The sequence below is a fragment of the Sinohyriopsis cumingii genome, chromosome 2, assembly GCF_028554795.1.
Source record: "Sinohyriopsis cumingii isolate HCF-2022 chromosome 2, ASM2855479v2, whole genome shotgun sequence".
NCBI lineage: Eukaryota > Metazoa > Mollusca > Bivalvia > Unionida > Unionidae > Sinohyriopsis > Sinohyriopsis cumingii.
Window position 1 is genome coordinate 105,025,800 of NC_142962.1, and position 21,244 is coordinate 105,047,043.

The 21,244-nt window shown below is 34.1% G+C and overlaps 1 protein-coding gene across 1 annotated transcript in view; it reads right to left on the minus strand.

Moving 5' to 3' along the window:
• Positions 1–21,244, minus strand: part of LOC149805541 (WD repeat-containing protein 81-like) — a 108,424-nt gene that overhangs the window by 41,306 nt on the left and 45,874 nt on the right. The window contains exons 14-17 of the mRNA XM_089950147.1: positions 15,171–15,288; positions 8,485–8,579; positions 5,640–5,820; positions 3,102–3,172 (exon numbers count right to left, since the gene is read on the minus strand). Coding sequence (XP_089806273.1) covers positions 3,102–3,172; positions 5,640–5,820; positions 8,485–8,579; positions 15,171–15,288 — 465 coding nt within the window. The remainder of the gene's footprint in view (positions 1–3,101; positions 3,173–5,639; positions 5,821–8,484; positions 8,580–15,170; positions 15,289–21,244) is intronic.

Here is a 21,244-nt window from a genome sequence, read left to right on the forward strand (position 1 = left end):
CACTTCTTTCACTTTTGAAAATGCATGAAAATCAATAATACAAGTTTGAACTATGACTCTAAGCCTGAAATTTCTACAAGAATTCTTGTGTATTTTTCTTACTGTACTCGAAATTTTAAAGAACAGTCTAAAACAAAACTAAAGATTTATTTATTAGTGTTCATGAACTTATAGGACCCACCACAGTGCTTGAAAACTAACATAAATGCAAACTTAAACAAAGTGGGATAAATTACTGGGCAGATGTATGGACTGAAATGGGAAACATTATATACCCACTACCACAGTCATGGGAGGGCATACAATTTTGTTTCAACAGATGAATTTGACATCAATCCCTGTTTTGGGTCTATAATCTATCAACCAAGAAATACAAACATTGCCAGATAATTTTTCCAGGCAAGCATGAAGGACAAAACTGTGAAGTCAATCACTTGTTTTAACTTTATTGTAGTTTCAACTTGACATAATCTAGGTAAATATCGATAGAAGCTGTTACAAAATAAGCACTGCATAAGTATTTGTACAATCTGACCCAAATCCATCCAGTATGTCTTAATATCACTGAAAAGAAACTTTGTAAAGAAAATGAATCTCCCAGTCAAGCAGAGATAAATAGGGACATTACCAATGTCAAATGTCAACTAAAAAAGTGGAAAATCATATTTTATGTCCATTTCATGAATAATGATCTTCAATGAAATTTGATCTGAATCCATTCAGTCTATCTAAAGTTAATAACTGAAATGAAAAAAGGAACACATAAAATCTCAGACATGATTTTGGTTCTTTAAGCAAAAACTGAAATTGTAATGGGGGTAATGGTTGTTATCCCACAGTAGGGTCTCAAGGGGCTGTGACCCAGATCAGGTGGTCCAAAGAACCAAAGGCCCCTAGACAAATATAACTTTTACACTCAGAGATTATATAAAACTGCTCCTGGTGGCCCTTATTATCATTATTATATCAATATTTTGCTAAGATTTTACTCCCTTCCAACAAAATATAATCAGTGGAAAAATAACAAACTTACCCGTTACTCAACTTTAAACAATATTTGAACAATACACTACATGTATAATCATTGTCACATCAACTTATTCTCCAATAATATTAGTGCTGAAGTTATTACATGTGTATTTCTGTGTTCACACAATAACTCTGGTCATTGCCATACATTGAAAAGTTTCCTGGGAGAATCCAGCGAAAGTTACAAGGTCATGCCTGGGGCAAAGCTGTGCTGTCATGAACAGGGATAGTAACAGCCTGACAGTTACCAGTGGCCCAGCAAGATACGGCTCTCTCTTCTGTGAGGCCATGTCAAGCAAATAAAAGCTGGAGAAAGTAGATTGTGCATGCCAGCCAACTGACTACATTGTATCTTCGAACATTAGATGCAAAAGCCAGGCTCATGGAAATCATTCAAATTTCACAAGTCAAAATGTTCTTGAGTTATACCTGATCTTGTGAGAGTTCAGATTACACCAATCTGATAACTGATTTTAACCAACCATCTACCACTTATGGCATTATGTCTTGCTCTCATCAGCATGCCAATATTATAATGCCCTTTAGCCAAGTTTAGAGTGTTTGTGACATCATGTCTTGCTTTCTTGAAAATGCCAATATCATAATGTCCTTTAGCCAAGTGTAGAATGCTTGTGGGGTTTTGTCTTGCTTTCCTGCCCTAACTGGTAGGAAAAGCCATTGATGGCTGAAATAGACATTCCAATCTAACAACACCCTTTTACCAAGTGGAGAGAGCTTGTAGGGTTAAGTCTTGCATTTGTGTGTTAACCAGTAGGAACAGCGTTTGATGGCAAACCACAAACATTCTCCATACAAATGGAAAGGTCCCATTTTGGGAATACGGTGAGCAAACACATCCTGGATAGGTCAAAACCTGACAAGTCAAAAAGAGTGTTGTTCCACCCAATATCTCTTCCAAGATGTCTGAACATGTCAGAGATCATGAAATGGTTTCCCTTGATTGTGACAGGGATTAGCTTCTTGTCTTCACAAAGCAAAAGAAAGAAATTAGCCAGTTGGATGATGGAGGCTGAGAGTGGTGTGACATCATTAAATGTGACACCAATCATTAAAAATGCACCACTTTCCCTCATATGCCTCCAAAGTGGAGGGCTATCAAGTTGTTGTGATCCTCTCCACAACTGAAGTACAAAGCTCCCTATGGCATCTCTGACAAGAGTCAGGCACGAAGGAGTGTCTCCAGATATGGATGAACTATTGGGAACCTCAGATGCATGAACAGCATTGGGGCTGCTATGATTTTCATGCATGTGATCACTGGATCAAGCAGATGAGGATTCAAGTAAAAGAACTCTGAAGTTTTCTTTCCCATAACCTTGATGTTGAGGTAAAGGGCATGGCTATTGTAAATGACACATTATCTAGCCAGGATACATGTTTGGGCAATGTTTCATTACAATATCTTCAGTGGTTCAAAAGTTACACTTTGAATAAGGATACCAGTCACAGAATTACATTTTCTCTTGCTGTGACCATGACATTGAAGCACAGGGAGTGGCTATGTTATTTGGCACCCATCTGCAAAGTTTCATGAGAATGTCTCCAACCCTTAGATGGAGGGATTGATGGATGACGCATCAAGGCAGTCAAACTTGGCTGACCTGGGCAGGTATCAAACCTACAACTCTTGTATTATGAGTCTGAATCCCTACTGAGCTACTGTGGTTCCCTAAGAGATGGACAGACAATGCCATAGATATAAAAAATGGAGTAACTATGGCTGAGTGGCATATTCAGTGAAACAGGTGTTCCTCATAATTTGCTTTCACAAAGGCATTAATTTAACACAATGATGTATACCTTCCTCCCCCTCCTCCAACAACATATATCTGATCTGCAAAAACATAACAAAACTTCGGCACAAAATTTGAGGACTGACAATGATGATATCATCATCATCATTGGAAAAGTGATATTTCTCATTCACCATGCCCACAAAGATAAGATAAAATAAACTGCAACACTTTAAAATATCAGCCAGAAGTTGTATGTACTTTAATAAGACACTGAACAAGTCCTATAAGTTTAACTGAATAGATAAAAGAACTTACCAAGTTCATGCTCCCAATATGCTAGCCAGTCTCCACGCAGATGTCTATGTTTATTACGATCAATATCGGAGCTGAAAATGCAACAAATGTTTTTTATCCACAATAAGCGTTTAGTATCAACATAAATCAAGTAGGCGAATTCACATTTTTGGTCTATTTGTAAAACATTTTCATATAGTTTCAATTTTAATAAAGCTGATTTGTTTAAAAATATAGACTGGTTCACTACCTGACCACCTAATCAATAAAAGAATCTGTTAGACAAAGTTAACTCTTGAAGAAACCCATCTGTTTTCTTCATAATGGGTCATGTAAAGTTGTTATAATAAGCAAATAAGGAAAGTACTCTTACTCTTTTCTTATGCAGCAGTCACCATTTTAAGAATATTCTCAAATTTATATGAGTGCAATAAAAGAGATGATAATAAAATGACAAAAACAACTTTTTATTGCTTTATTTTTAGTTTATTTTTTAACGTATCAAAAAAGTGTAATCCATATGCAGTCTCACAGAAAATGTAATTGGATGAAAAAAGTGTAATGTTTACACCAAAAGCATAATGGTTGGCATGTATGTGAACATTCTGGAAATTTACACCAAATATTAATGAGCATTCTGTTTTCCTTTATGCCATACTATGAAATGCAAGACTATATAGTAAATTATGCTTGTCTCTGAGAACACTTACTCAATCATATTAACATTAGAAAATAAACTCTGCTACCACCCTCCCAGAAATATGACAAACGTCACCTTTTAAGTCTATATAATGGTACAGACAAAAAGAAACTTGAACAAAACAACAAAAGTTTAATTTTCAAAATCTTAAACACAAAATAGATGCATTTTAAGTCTGAAGACAACAACTGACACTGCCAAAAGATACATATATCTTGTACTATCTGCCCATTGCAAGCATTTAGATATTTTCACTGACATACACATACAAATATTCTTAGATCGATCTATCAATTATTTCTGCTCAACAAGATAATGAGGCTTCCAAAACACCAAATTTTGCAGGTCAATTTCTGATCGACAAATTGAAATAACATGTTGGTAACTCGGAAGTTTTGCATGTCTTTCACTTGTATAAACTTTAACACAAACCACATAACATTAACATCAATCAGAATGTCACAGTGAAAAATGAACCACGTAGAATGATGACCTCCCTGTTTTCTTACAGTGTTTCATTCCTAGAACATTAAAACAGCTGCTAGTATTTTATAAATCAAGGTCAATGCTGTATGGTAATTAAATATTAGCTTTTACATGTGTTTGTTTTATTTTTTATTTTAACCTTTTGAAACAAGAATTATAATTATATATTGTTTCAATGCACATGTTCGATAAGGTATCTGATAGCTGTAATTTTACACCCACATCCTTAAACTGATATGTGAGGTAAGTAAGGATAGAGAGAAAATAGAGAAAAAGCATAAGGTATTCAAACAATGGTAATAATGACAATGAAAATAATACAAAATAACATTATATGAAAATTAAAATTTTATACTTATTTAAATCTATTCTTCATTCAATTACAATTGTTGTTGAAACATTTAAATCCTTCTAAAAGTGCATATCATTTTATTGATGCATTTTTAATCCAAAAGAACAACAATCCTGTAAAATACAATAACTATTTCCTGAAATACTATTATCAATGAAACACCCTGTAAATACACTAATTACAGCAGAGTATTAAAGATCACACTTCAGATTTTTGGACAACGCCACTGTATCAACATCATGTCAATCAAGTCTCATGGTACTCACAAATGCTTCTCATGTAAATAATCCCCAAATTGCTGAATTAAACAAGTCCAACTTTCTCAAGACCACTATCCATTCAGCATGAATTGGCTTGATTAATGAGGTTGCAAGGTTTACTAATACTGTGCACTGATCGTCACCAGTAACATCCTTTTCCGTAATGGCGCACATGACCTGTTTAGCATACAACTCATGGAAGTGTGACTTTAATTCTTCTTTAACAACCGATTGGCCTAGTGTTGCTGGCTGCATTGGCTTCCTTTGATGTCGAGAACTCAAACAAAAACATGGTGAAAGTGATTAATCTTGACAGGCGTTTTATTTGTGCTCATAGAGATGGAAGTATTGGTTTAGTGTTTTTGGCTGTGTCAGCTTTGGCAGATATTATTCACTTGGTCGAAAACATGGTGTAAGTATTGAACTTGCCAGGTCTTTGATTTGTGCTCATACAGATGATAGTATTGCTTTAAACATTAAAGTGTCCGCCGTTTGTGTCGGCATAGTTTTATTCTTTTGTATTCTTTATTTTGGGTATTTGTAGAGGCTGAACCATTAAATGAAATACCTATTAATATGTAAACTTGGACAAGCAGAACAACGAATTTAAGTACCCACAAAAATGATATTTGTTTTACAATACCATGAAAATTGCGCCCAACAAAAATAAATGATGCTACAGTATATATATATATATATATATATATATATATATATATATATATATATATATATATATATATATATATATCATTATATACCATTTAGTCTCTTCAGGTTCTACCATGAGTATCCCTGACTGAGAAAATTGGTTTCTGAGGTGTCTAGTCTCTGGACTGATTCCCAAGTCTTCTTCCACTGGCAGACAAATCTGATTGCCAACCATCTCAACATGGCTGCCATTATCAGACACAACACTAACTTGATCAGAGGTACTGGCATCTGCAATGTTAATGCAACATTAATGCCAAATGAAAGTAGAAATTATCAGAGAGATATTATGTTAATGCAACATTAATGCCAAATGAAAGTAGAAATTATCAGAGAGATATTATGTTAATGCATACCTTCCACAAATCGGACAAATTGTGTAACTTTAATTTCTGGTTTTCTCACAATTTACTCCAAACAAGAGATAAGTAGAGAATTAAAATTTTAATGCAATAAAATTAAAAAGGATGAAGAGGAGTTCCTCTAAACTCTGTTCAAATATAATTCTGAACACAAATTAATTTTCTTGATAAATTCTTATTCCTTCCCTAATTCTGAGTTGTGTATTGAATTAGTTTTGAACAAGATTTTATTCAAATGTCACAAACTAAACGAACATAGTAATAGGCATAAAACACATACAATATAAAAAAATGAGTTCCCAGAGTAACATAAAACAATAAAACTAAAAGGATATAACAAAGTGTACAGGTATACAGTGGAATTATGGGTAATCTGAATGGATTTCCATCAAACTACAATGGTTCTTGGAAGTGTTCACAGAGTCTGACAGTTTTTATCTTAAAATGCCATTCTACTCAATTGTATCCTTGATGCAAGTTTCCATTCTATTAAACTGGTACTATTGGTGATGTTGACTGTAGCTTCCCTGAACAAACTCTGTCCTGGCACTTTTAGAACTAAAAAGCTATCATCAAAAAGATATATCAGTAACAAAATGGAGTGTAATCCTTGCAATTACACATCTTTTTCTGTCAACAGTCGTCCAAGAAATTAACAATCCACACAATGTAAAACTAATTTTATTGCAATTCAATAACATGTATGTATGTACAGACTAGACATTTTCATGACATCACATGATAATGTGATTGTTATCTTGAACATTCTGCCAATGTATAGTGAAGAATCTTGTCTTAACACACACTATCCATCTGTCCACATTACTGTATGTGTTGTGCCAGTTTCTTATTAATTCATTCAATCAAGTAATAAAGCAAGTGTTCACTAATAAAAATGCTCCGACAAACGATTTGAAATGGCAAATAGAATTTGCAGTCCTTGCTTTTGTTGTCTCAGTTGTGTTTTTACCATGGCACATTACTTTGGTCTGCCTATCTCAATTCTAATGTGACAAAGTGTATTTGGTTACACTGTTTTGTCACACAGTGTATTTGGTGACACTATTATGTGACAAAGTGTATTTGGTGACACCATGATGTGCTATATCAAGGCATTTAACCTTGCCTGCACCAATCAACCAGGCTAAAATCGTTTTAAATTTTGGATTAATGGGCATGTCATGAACTTGAAATATTTTTTGTCTCACTCCTATATAATGTCATCTTGCTTGTCACATATGCACACTCACCAACATTGTTAATGATGAAATTATGTCCACCCTAAAATGTATCTATTATTCCACTCTTACTAGCACATCATCTACCCTAAATATATCTAGTATCACACTCTAGCATATAATCCACCCTACAATATATATATATATATATATATATATATATATTATTCCATTCTAACAATTTGTCCACCCAAACATTTATCTACTATCCCACTCTAGCATATTGTCCACCCTAAATATATACAGTATCCCACTCCAGCACATCATCCACCCTAAAATATATCTAGTATCCCACTCTAGCATATCATCCACCCTAAATATATCTAGTATCCCATACTAGCATATAATCCAACCTAAATAATATATAGTATTCCACTCTAGCATATTCTCAACCCTAAAATCTATCTAGTATCCCACCCTAGCACATCACTCACCCTAAAATATATATAGTATCCCACCCTAGCACATCACTCACCCTAAAATCTATCTAGTATCCCACCCTAGCACATCACTCACCCTAAAATATATATAGTATCCCACTCTAGCATATCCATTACAATAAAATTTATCTAGTATCCCACACTAGCATATCATCCACCCTAAAATATATATAGTATCCCACCCTAGCACATCACTCACCCTAAAATCTAGCTAGTATCCCACCCTAGCACATCACTCACCCTAAAATATATATAGTATCCCACCCTAGCACATCACTCACCCTAAAATCTATCTAGCATCCCACCCTAGCACATCACTCACCCTAAAATCTATCTAGTATCCCACCCTAGCACATCACTCACCCTAAAATATATATAGTATCCCACTCTAGCATATCCGTCACCCTAAAATTTATCTAGTATCCCACACTAGCATATCATCCACCCTAAAATATATATAGTATCCCTCTCTAGCACATTGTCCACCCTAAAATATATCTAGCACCCCACTCTAGCATATCAGCCACCCAAAAAATATATCTAGTATCCAATTCTAACACATCATCCACCCTAAAATCTATCTAGTATTCAACTCTAGCACATCACACACCCTAAATATATATTTAGTATCCCACTTTAGCATATTGTCCACCCTAAAAGATATCTAGCACCCCACTCTAGCACATCATCCAGCTAATACATATGCCTTCAAGTGAACTGCTGTCGGAAACAAAATACATGTGCAAGAACAATTCCAAAGTAATATCTGAATGTAATTAAACCTAGTGATAACATACTGATCATCTACGACATCCCCATCAATATTCCACAGTGATGAAAATGTATAAAACTTACTGTTAAAATGCCTAGAGATGTTGAGTGAGCTATCAAACTCTGTGCATAGCCTCCGTATCAGGTCATCATTGCTCACATTATCTTCCATGTGATGACTACCAACAGAAAACAATACAAGCATCACATTATGAGAACCTTGTAACAGCACATTTCAGTCAAACTGTAAAATTGGTAATAATAATAGGCCACCAACAAATACTATAACTGTTACATATGAGTTCTTAGTAAATCATGGCTGACACACCAAAAGCTTATTCAAGCTTTTGGACTAAAGTGTGTAACACATTGGTGCTTGTCTGCATATAAAAAATATACAGGGTCAAAGTATCATTGCTTCAACATTTCTCTACTAACTTTCATGAAATTTTGAAACAGATCAAATATTTATAGCAATTCATTTGAAAAATTGTCAAACAAAAAGTTTCAAGTTTTAGTAGAACTTGCTGTAGCAGACACCTCCACATGGCTTGAAATTAGGATTTTTTTCCCATCAAACCACATGATTACCAAAATAACTTTTTATTGATTCTGCCTAAACTTCATTGATCCTGTTAAAACCAGATAGAAGCCAGTTCAGTTTCTACTTTAACATTTATTATCCACTAACATCAACTTGAAATAATAACAAAACCTCAGTGCAAAAAGTGCACATCACATTCTCTCCTGGGCCAAACGTTAACCATTTGGGTTCATTTTCCCTGCATTTCTTATACATTTGTGATAACACTCTTGTTGTCATCTATTTTCTGCTATATTGGTGGTAGCTATGTACCTTGTAAATACTTCTACAAGTTTAAAGTTGTCACCACATAATGCAGTTAATGTTAATTAACAATGATAGAAATATTAAAACACATTGATCAATATAAATCTATATTATTCATGGAGTAGGTGAATATGACCGTTTCCAGTTGGTCAATACTAGCCTGCGATTGGTATAATGAGTAATGAAATATGTGGTTAGGGGCAGTACACCAGACTAGTTACAAAGACTGTTTTGATAATAATCACACCCATTTACCTTGCAGAGTGGATAAGAGGTTGAAAATCAGTCCATCTGTTCTGTAAGCATTTATTATATCTCATCAAGTCCAGGATGCTGGATGGTACTCAATTAACATAGTAAACAGACCAAGTAAAAATTACATGTAATTACAAATCAGGACCACTTAACTGTCATGATAGTGACTAGTGGTAATTTTCACTGCTCTAACAATCAGTAATGGCTGGGTTTTAGTGATCTGCTGGCAAAATCACTAACTGCAGGATAGCAGAGTAGCTTGAATTTCAAGCCTTTTCTCAATGTAGCAGACACCTGTTCAAAATGGGCACATTTTAAATACTGCAAACCTAATACATATACAGTGCTATGTCTGATCAAGTAATTGATTAATTCTTTGTCTATTGACCTTTAAGTCAATGGATTACTTCAGACCTTTTATATGCTATGTTAAATTAGGTAAAAATCTGATGAAAACCTTATTTTAATGATGTAAATAGGAGGCAAAACAATCTAAACCGAAAAGAATTACTGATGGATGGGTAACAGGAAAACACTGAATGCCCCTTGGAGGACACAAGCTGCAGACAATTTAAAAATAAAACAAGAATACTATGAAAAAAGTGAGATTAAGATTCTCCTTCATAAATTTGTTAAGTCAACATGAAATTCATAAATATTAAGCATTGTTCAATGGGATCCATAGTTGGTTCAATTTAACATTTCTTGCTGCTGCACCATAGAAAGTTGTCATGAACATGAAATTAAAAAAATGCCATGGCTTTAACTTTAAGTACTTCGAAAAATCTTGTAGGAAAAATAATTTTCAATTTATACTGTTCTTCTATTTGCTAGTTTTGTATAAAGTTCATCAGGCTATTAAACATACCATTCATATCCTGAATAGACAGTTACATATATAAAACAACTGTTTACTTTATAAGAACAAACAAGCACAATATAGCTTTTGATTCTATCATACAAATATAAACCAACAGAGTTAAGAATAAAAGTGCCTTAGATTTAATTTGCCATTTACTATCTGTATACAGCTAACATATATCTTAATTTTCAAATAAATATTATTTATTACAAGTAGATTACATAATTTACATATATACAAACATTAAAACTGCTGATAATGTGAACTGTGTTCATGGAATATAAATCACCAAAAGACCTGAAATTACATACTGCCTGTACTCACTTATAAGCCGTTAGAGCGTCTGCCTCAGATGTGGCAGGTCGTGGGTTTGATCCCCAGCCAAGTCATACCAAAGACTTACAAAAATGGTACTAAGAGCTGCCTTGCTTGGCGCTCAGCATTAAGAGGTTAGTGTTAGGACTGGTCAGCCTGGTGTCAGGATAATGTGACTGGGTGGGACATCATGCTACATGTCTGCAACATGATGCCCCAGTGCTAGACATCATTTTAAATTGCCACACTGTAAACATCGTAGCGATATGACTGAAAAAATTGTTAAGCTATGTTAAAAATCCAAATCATACACACACACATTTATAAGCCGAGTCAAACTAGAAACAATATAGATCATCACCTGCCATAGCATAATGTGCTTGCATGCCAGGGCATATATTGTTTGTTCTACTGATTATTCCTAACAAACTGCATGGACCCAGATCTGCTGGTGCATTATGCGATGGCAGATCTTATTATTTTCTCCAAATCTTCACTGATGTCCTTGCACAAAGCACTATACTGTGTCACTTTAACAATTATTCCATTGTTTCAATTTATTTTCAAAATTACCATGAATACCTGTAGATTACCTACATTAAACATTTAAAAAAAAAGAAAAAAAAAGAAAAAAAAAAGGATAATCATGGACTGCTTTGTAATCAAATAACCTTCGTATTGATATCTTTTAAAAAAAAACTCAGCTTAAAAGTATAAAAAGTCAGCTTCTGAGGTTGGCTTGCTCTTAATAAAATTAACCTTTGTCTTTGATATCATGCTGGTAAGTTCATACAATGAATTTATTGCTCATTGCCAGTTTTGTTTATTTACCACCCAGACATCTGTTTGCTTGGCATCTGTAGTCATAATTAATATAAAGTGGTATTGATGTCTGCAGGTAAATATTATACACAGCAACAGCTTGCTTTAATAATACTTTTTGTAACCCATGCTAGAAAAAGATTGTCATTTGCACTCAAGCAAATGTATTTTCAAATAATGATTTTTTATTTTCAAGATACTGTCATATAGTTGACCTGGATATAATACAATCTTGATTATTTTGCACCTAACAGTCATTTCTGTCTCATTTGTGATTTTGTCGGATTCAGTTTTCAGTCAAACAAACAGGATTTGTCTCTCTATGTTCTCATCAATTAACAATGTGTCCTGTGTTATCTGACATAAGCAATACATGATGAAGAAAAGAGGAATAAATGAACACAGCACAAGGTTAGTTTCCTTCACTGTATTATCAAATAAGCATTTTGTTTATCTATTTTATTGTAACATGCAGTTGAGGGTGGGGGAACAAATTTACAGCAAATTTATTTTGCTTCTTAAGTCTTGGGACATATGACCCTAAGTGGAAAAGTTTTACCATAAGCTCTGGGACAGGAAAAAATTATTTTGTTATGTCCCAATATATGCAGTAAATAAGGTAAAGGCCTTTATGCAAGGTTGCTTCCAGTCAAATTAAATTTCAATAACAGTGGCGATATCTGAAGGCTGGTCAGGTTTATTTATATAAATACATAGGCCTTTAAACTGGGACACACTTTGTCAAATTCATTCAAATTATGGTGAGCAGTTTTCAGGAAGAAGTTTTTAACACATTAGCCCCTGGAGATTTTTGTCATTTTTGATTGAAATTCAAGTATGAAACACATTTTGAAAGCTATTTCTGAATAAATCCTAATAAATCAACTTCCAGGTGATTTTCCAATAACACAATGCCTAGTTGTGTTAGAAACATTGTTTTTCATTGGCTATTTGGCTTGCACATGAGCAGAAGGGTAAAAGTTGGATTTTTTTAAAAAATTTGCTTAATGGACCCATTATTTTCATATCAAGACCACTCTTTATTCAAATGCCCATCTTATCCTACTTTTTGCAAAGGTTCTTCTATCTGTCTGCAGTTCATACCAGTCTGCCTTAGATCTGAGACCAAAAAGTCTAAAATCCTAACACAAAATCAGATTCCAACCACAGGTGAATTTTGGGTGGAAAAAAATGGGTCCAAAAAATGAGGTTTTTCCCTCTGTATTTTGTAGCGCAACTAGAACTTCCAGATTATTTGGTATCATTGTAGAGCTACATCTGTCTACCTTTCTATAATACCACCCACTTTAGTGTATCATACATGATCTTGATGCTACAGAGCTCAGCAGTAGGCTACTACCTCCTGCCACGTAAACATGTCACCAGGGGTTAATGTGTTAAAGATTTTTCTCTTTCAGTATCGGCAGCCACAACTGATGGTAAATCTGTATCAGTTGTACAAACCTGAAAGCCTTTCATGCCAGGATTCTTTCTGCAAAATTTGGTCAAACTTTTCTGAGTGATCTTAGAAAAGAAGCTGTTCAAAGTGTTTTTTTAATTTTTATTATGGTTACCATATTTAAAGGACAATCAACTTTATTTGTACAAACACAAAAGAACTTGTCTAAAATTCTGTCAAATTCTTCTGATAAGATGTTATTACGAAGTTGTTTGGAGCTTGTCCTGTTGTTAATAACAGTGGCCATATCTGATGGTATATCAGCATCATTTGTTGTTGTTGTTGTTGTTGTTGTAGGGTTTAATGCCATTTTTCAGCACAAGATAGGCTATACATGGCAGCCAGTATAATTGGTGGAGGAAGAAAAGCCCTGAGAAGAACCACCGACCCACAAGAAGCTACTGGCAGGCTTTCTCACGTACCCATGTTAGCCAAGCCTGAGACCTGAACTCAAGCAGACAGAGGTGAGATGGCAGTGATCTGTAACGGTGAGCGCTTTAGACCACTCGGCCTCTCTGGGCCCCAGCATCATTTGTAGAAAGACCTTCAAGCCAGGAAGCTTTGTAGAAAATTGAACTAAAGTTTTGTTGAGGGTTCAGAGTTTTTTTATATAAAGGTTTTTCTATTTTCAGTAACACCAGCCATATTTGATTGTGGATTGCAATCATTTGTATAAATACCATACAGATATTGTGAATAGTTTTGGAGCTACAAACTGTCTCCTCACAAGAAAGAGAATGATGAATGGATGGATGAACAAGTGGAAAAAATGTAAGCAATAACAAAGCTGACAAATTTTGAATTTCAAAAAACAGCACATGTACATCACAAGCCTAATTTGTGTCCCAAGTTTCATAAAGATATCTTCAGAGTTATGCTCAATACAAAAAATGTGAATAATGGATGAATGAAAAGACAGATGAAAATATAAAAAATTAACAAGAATGAAGCAAGGCTCTTTAAAAGTCTAATAAGTATACCAAATTTCACAATCTAATAAGTATACCAAAATTTCACAATCTAATAAGTATACCAAATTTCACAGTCTAATAAGTATACCAAATTTCACAGTCTAATAAGTATACCAAATTTCACAGTCTAATAAGTATACCAAATTTCACAATCTAATAAGTATACCAAAATTTCACAATCTAATAAGTATACCAAATTTCACAATCTAATAAGTATACCAAATTTCACAGTCTAATAAGTATACCACATTTCACAATCTAATAAGTATACCAAATTTCACAATCTAATAAGTATACCAAATTTCACAGTCTAATAAGTATACCACATTTCACAGTCTAATAAGTATACCAAATTTCACAGTCTAATAAGTATACCAAATTTCACAGTCTAATAAGTATACCAAATTTCACAGTCTAATAAGTATACCAAATTTCATAATCTAATAAGTATACCAAATTTCACAGTCTAATAAGTATACCAAATTTCACAGTCTAATAAGTATACCAAATTTCACAGTCTAATAAGTATACCAAATTTCACAGTCTAATAAGTATACCCAATTTCACAATCTAATAAGTATACCAAATTTCACAATCTGATAAGTATACCAAATTTCACAATCTAATAAGTATACCAAATTTCACAGTCTAATAAGTATACCAAATTTCACAATCTGATAAGTATACCAAATTTCACAATCTAATAAGTATACCAAATTTCACAGTCTAATAAGTATACCAAATTTCACAATCTGATAAGTATACCAAATTTCACAATCTAATAAGTATACCAAATTTCACAGTCTAATAAGTATACCAAATTTCACAGTCTAATAAGTATACCAAATTTCACAATCTAATAAGTATACCAAATTTCACAGTCTAATAAGTATACCAAATTTCACAATCTAATAAGTATACCAAATTTCACAGAGATATCTGAAATGATATTTGAGTTTGTCCCCAGAAACAAAAGTGAAGATAATTCAGGACAGATTAATATAGTAAGCATTAAAACTACAGAAACTAAAGAAATGTGAATAGCAAAAAGAACATCTGCAATCACTAGTCTAAACTGTGTACATGTACCAAGTTTCATAGGGATATCTTGAATGGTTTAATGACCCAAGCTCCAGAAACAAATGTCTGACAAAAAGATAGATGGACAGACAGAACCCATTTCTATAGTCCATTCGAAACTTCTTTTCTCCATCTTAAGTTAAGCATTTCACAAACCTTCCAAATACAGAAGTTAGTGGAATGTAGGCTGCGTAGGCCAACTTTGTGCTGAATGTTTCCCTCATTTCTAGTTGAATATTTTCTCCTGTTGATTTATTCATGTCCGGGTCTTCATCTGAAATATATTACAGTTCTTACTAAGTAAACATGCAAAATCTTTTCAATTATGAAGCTTCACATAAAACATACATTTCTTATAATTCAATGATTACAACACAAGTCATACAAGAAACTATAATCTCACATGATTTAACATGGGCAAGACAGAGATATCACTCCAGTAAAAACAGTGACAGCTGTTGGATCACTTTGGTGGCCTAGTTGTTAGTGTCCACCTCGGATGTGGAGGGTCACGGGTTCAAACCCTGGCCAAATTATACCAAAGACTTCTACAAATGGTACATACATCTGCCTCGCCAGGTGCTCAGCTTTAAGACGTTAGTGTTAGGACTGGTCAGCCTGGTGTCAGGATAATGTGACTGGGTGGGACATCATGCAACATGTCTGCGCCATGATGCCCCAATGCTACACATCACTATAAACTGCCACACTGCTGACATCATAGCGATATAACTGAATTGTTTTTAAAGCCACGTTAAAAATCCAAATCACATGCACCTCATTATTGTCAACATTGGTTAAGGTTTTTAGTTCAAAGTTTTCTATATGGTTGTTGTTGTTGTTGTTGTTGTTGTAGGGTTTAACGCCATTTTTCAGCACATGATAGGCTATACATGGCGGCCAGTATTAATGGTGGAGGAAGAACCCGGAAAAACCCGGAAAGAACCACCGACCCACGAGAAGCTACCGGCAAGCTTTCTCACATATCCACATTAGCCGAATCCGAGACTCGAACTCACGCAGACAGAGGTGAGATGGCAGTGATCCGTAACGGAGAGCGCTTTAGACCACTCGGCCACTCGGGGCCCCTTCTATATGGTCTGAAGCCTCAAACACTAAGAAGGATATAAAGGATATACAACTATCATACTAGGACAGCAGAATCATAAAGTTATGCCCTTTTATATCCATGCACATCTACACTTCCTTTAACCTATGGCATGCTCAATATCCATCTGAAAAATTTAGTTAAGTTTCTAACTAATGTTTTGTCCATACTCTTCAGTTATGAGTACCGAACCCTGGGATGGACAGCTGTCATACTTTGACTATGATTGCAGAATCAGTGACTACTGGTTAAATATTTTTTTTGAATTTATTTCATTACAGTCATACTTAAAAAATTTGGGGAGGGATAGCTATCCGACTTAGGTAGCTCTATACAGTCTTCACTTACAGTTGGGGTTAAGGATGTACCCTCTTACCACTGAAGTCACCCATGATCAAAATGAAATTTCAAAATTGTCAGCTTGTATATATTTTAAAACTCACCCTAGAATGGAGAAACAGTATTAGAAAAAAGATTGGCACAGTAAAGGTGATTATTCTATGATTATCCCAGTTAGGGTCATATAAACCATCACTCCTACCACCAATGCATAAAAATCCCATAAACCTATGATTTTCATCCCATACATAATCTATACTGAACAAAATCTGAAACATTCTATATATAAGGTGATGACAATAGTGTCAAAGATATTTTACATATAAGGTGCTGACAACAGTGTCAAAGATAGTCTACATACAAGGTGGTGACAACAGTGTCAAGATATTTTACATACAAGGTGGTGACAATAGTGTCAAAGATAGTCTACATACAAGGTGGTGACAATAGTGTCAAAGATATTTTACATAAAAAGTGGTGACAATAGTGTCATAGATAGTCTACATACAAGGTGGTGACAACAGTGTCAAGATATTTTACATACAAGGTGGTGACAATAGTGTTGAAGATATTTTACATAGAAGGTGGTGACAATAGTGTCAAAGATATTTTACATACAAGGTGGTGACAACAGTGTCAAAGATAGTCTACATACAAGGTGGTGACAATAGTGTCAAATATATTTTACATACAAGGTGCTGACAATAGTGTCAAAGATAGTCTACATACAAGGTGGTGACAATAGTGTCAAAGATATTTTACATAAAAAGTGGTGACAATAGTGTTATAGATAGTCTGCATACAAGGTGGTGACAACAGTGTCAAGATATTTTACATACAAGGTGGTGACAATAGTGTTCAAGATATTTTACATAGAAGGTGGTGACAATAGTGTCGAAGATATTTTACATACAAGGTGGTGACAATAGTGTTCAAGATATTTTACATAGAAGGTGGTGACAATAGTGTCGAAGTTATTTTACATATAAGGTGATGACAACAGTGTCAAAAATAGTTTACATACATGGTGGTGACAATAGTGTCAAAGATATTTTACATACAAGGTGGTGACAATAGTGTTGAAGATATTTTACAAAGTGGTGACAACAGTGTCAAAGATATTTTACATAGAAGGTGGTGACAATAGTGTCAAATATATTTTACATCCAAGGTGGTGACAATAATGTTGAAGATATTTGACATACAAGGTGGTGACAACAGTGAAGATATTTTACATACAAAGTGGTGACAATTGTGTCCAAAATAGTCTACATACAAGGTGGTGACAATAGTGCTGAAGATATTTTACATACAAAGTGGTGACAATTGTGTCCAAAATAGTCTACATACAAGGTGGTGACAATAGTGTCGAAGATAGTTTACTTATATTAAGGTGATGACAATAGTGTCAAAGATATTTTACATAGAAGGTGGTGACAATAGTGTCAAAGATATTTTACATATGTTAAGGTGATGACAATAGTTTCAAAGATATTTTACATAGAAGGTGTTGACAATAGTGTTGAAGATATTTTACATATATTAAGGTGATGACAATAGTGTCAAAGATATTTTACATAGAAGGTGGTGACAATAGTATCAAAGATATTTTACATATAAGATGGTGACAATAGTGATGAAGATATTTTACATACAAAGTAGTGACAATGGTGTCCAAAATATTCTAAATAAATGGTGGTGACAATAATGTTCAAGATATTCAATATATAAGTCTGTGGCAAGTGTTCAATACATGACTCTGATAAAGAGGAAACTATAAAATGAAAAGAGAGATTCCCATATAATCATTCAGTATGAAATTTTCCACACAAAAATAAAAACAGCTCGGAGAAATTCATATCACATGTGTATCATATGATAAAACTTGGTTCTGAACCTAGTTTCTTGAATCTAACTTGTACAAGTGTTTCTGCACCATAACTGTCTCCTTCTGCATGCAACAAGAAACCATGCATTCTTGACAACACTGTAATAACATGGGAGAGGCATCACTGTACTGTAATAACATTCAAGAGACAAAACTGTAAACCTTGGGATAGACATCACTGTAACAACATGGGAGAGACATCACTTTAACAACATGGGATAGACATCACTGTAACAACATGGGATAGACATCACTGTAACAACATGGGATAGACAACACTGTAATAACATGGGAGAGGCATCACTGTACTGTAATAACATTCAAGAGACAACACTGTAAAGCATGGGATAGACATCACTGTAACAACATGGGAGAGACATCACTGTACTGTAATAACATGGGAGAGACATCACTGTAATAACATGGGAGAGACATCACTGTAACAACATGGGAGAGACATCACTGTAACAACATGGGAGAGACATCACTGTAACAACATGGGAGAGACATCACTGTACTGTAATAACATGGGAGAGATATCACTTTAATAACATGGGAGAGACATCACTGTAATAACATGGGAGATGTAGTATGTAAATTTGTTCAATAAAAGCTTTAGTTCATTCTCAAAACAAGTGTTCCCTTCTTTCACTGGTGAAAATAAATTAGACTAGATGACTATCGAACCCACTGCTGACCTCACACACATTTAAAAAGATCTTAAAATTTAGCTTTGTAATTTCTTTATCATACATTCATTCTGCATGAAACAACAATTTGGATCATGTTTTGGTAAATTTTAAAGGCATGCAAGTTTCAGTGAATGACAGAGTGTAATGTTATAGTATCTATAAGGGGTGGGTCATTACAAGAAGAAGAGAGAAGGCTGTCTTGGGGGAAGAAACTGGTAACCCTTTTTTTTATCCAGCAGGAAAACTTTATACATGCGGTTTTAAAAAATGACATAAAAATACCTGCTTTATTTTGATGTAACACATTGAAATTGGTACAGTGGTCTCTCTTTTTGATGTTACATATTGAATTTGGTACAGTGGTCCCTCTTTTTTGATGCAGTATTTTGAAATTGGTAAAAAAATCTCTTTTTTATGTAACATACTTAAATTGGTAGAGTGATCCATCTTTTCATGTAGGACATTTAAATTGTGTTATGTATATTTAATTTCTATTATTTGTTGGCTTTTCTTAAAGATTATATGTTATGTCAATCTGTATTTTGTATGTGACCTTGTCTAAAATCAACTAGTGGTTACCTGACCAGTAACATTTACTTTGTAAACAACATAATACAAAGTTAATATTTCTCTATGATTATAGATTAAATAGTCAAACCATTATTATTGTAGGTAAACAAGTTTATATGAATTTGAGTCTAGGTCACCAGTTTTCCTCTTGAAAATTCCTAATCTTGTTGACAACTTTGAATGTTTTAGAGAGGATGCTGACCTACATCCTGGCTCTATTATTGTGTTCTAGCTTTATATATAATGTTGCTTACTTGAAAATGGTTCATTTTTGCTTTAACAGCCAAGTATACAGAATCATTGTTATTTTTGTGTTCAGTTTTTCATTTGGTTGGATTTATTTATTCAAATTAATATTCACTGGAATTAAAAGTGCTCAATAATATTCTTGGACTGGAACATTAATTTGGAATTATAGTGAATTCAGCAAGAACATTTAGGATTATGTTATTGTGACACATCAAATGACTGTTAGCATATTGCCACACTCCAGGCAATGGGAACATTAGCACATGTGAGATCACAGGCACATCAACACATTCAATATCGGAATTCATTTGGAATACCACTAGAATTCCATTGGAACTTCACACATTTAGACTTGTGATAGAACTTTTAGGATAACCTGGGATTTAGTTCACAATACTCTTAAAATTTTCACTCTCCATCCTATGGAAATAAATTATTTGTTGAATTTTACAAAAACTTGATGGATTTCGATCTTTTCTGTTACTTAGTTCAAGACCATAGAGTCAATCATTGGTAAAATTATCTCTTTTTTAATGTAGCACATTTAAATTTGTACTAGTCCCTCCTTTTGATGTAGCACATTGAAATTGGTACAGTATTCCCTCTTTTTTATGAAGTGCATCATAATTGGTACAGCAGTCCCTCTTTTTGATGTAGTACACTGAAATGGGTACAGTAGTCACTCTTTTTGATATGAGAGATTAAAATAGGTACAATCGTCCCCCTTTTTGATGTAACATATTGACACTGGTACAGTGTTACTCTGAGATAGATCAATGAAATTGGTACAGTGGTACTCTAAGGGAGAAAACTGAGATTGGCAGTGGTACTCTGTTTTGATGTATCACTTTGAAATTGGTACAGAGGTACTCTTTTTGATGTAGCACATTGAAACTGGTATAGTGGTACTCTGAAATAGCACATCGAAATTGGTACAGTGGTACTCTGAAATAGCACAATGAAGTCAGTACAGTAGTATTCATTTTGATGTAGTACACTGACATTGGTATAGTGGCACTCTTTATGAGGCAGCACATTAAAACTGATACAGTGGTACTCTGAAGTAGTGCATCAAAATTGGTACAGTGGTAATCTGAAGTGGTGCATTGAAATTGGTACAGTGGTACTCTGTAGTGCATTGAAATTGGTACAATGGTCTCTCTTTTTGAATTAGCACACTGAAATTGATAAGGGATCCCTCACCATAAAGCCCCTCAGTATACTGCTGCCTTTTTTGTAATAAAGGTCCTGCAATGGATTTCTCCAAATTAGTTAAATTTAATTTTTCTTCCTTTCAACATGAATTATATAACTTACTTTTATGTCTTGGCTTGTAATAACCTATTATAAGATGATTTCACATTATAATGCTTCATTTCACACC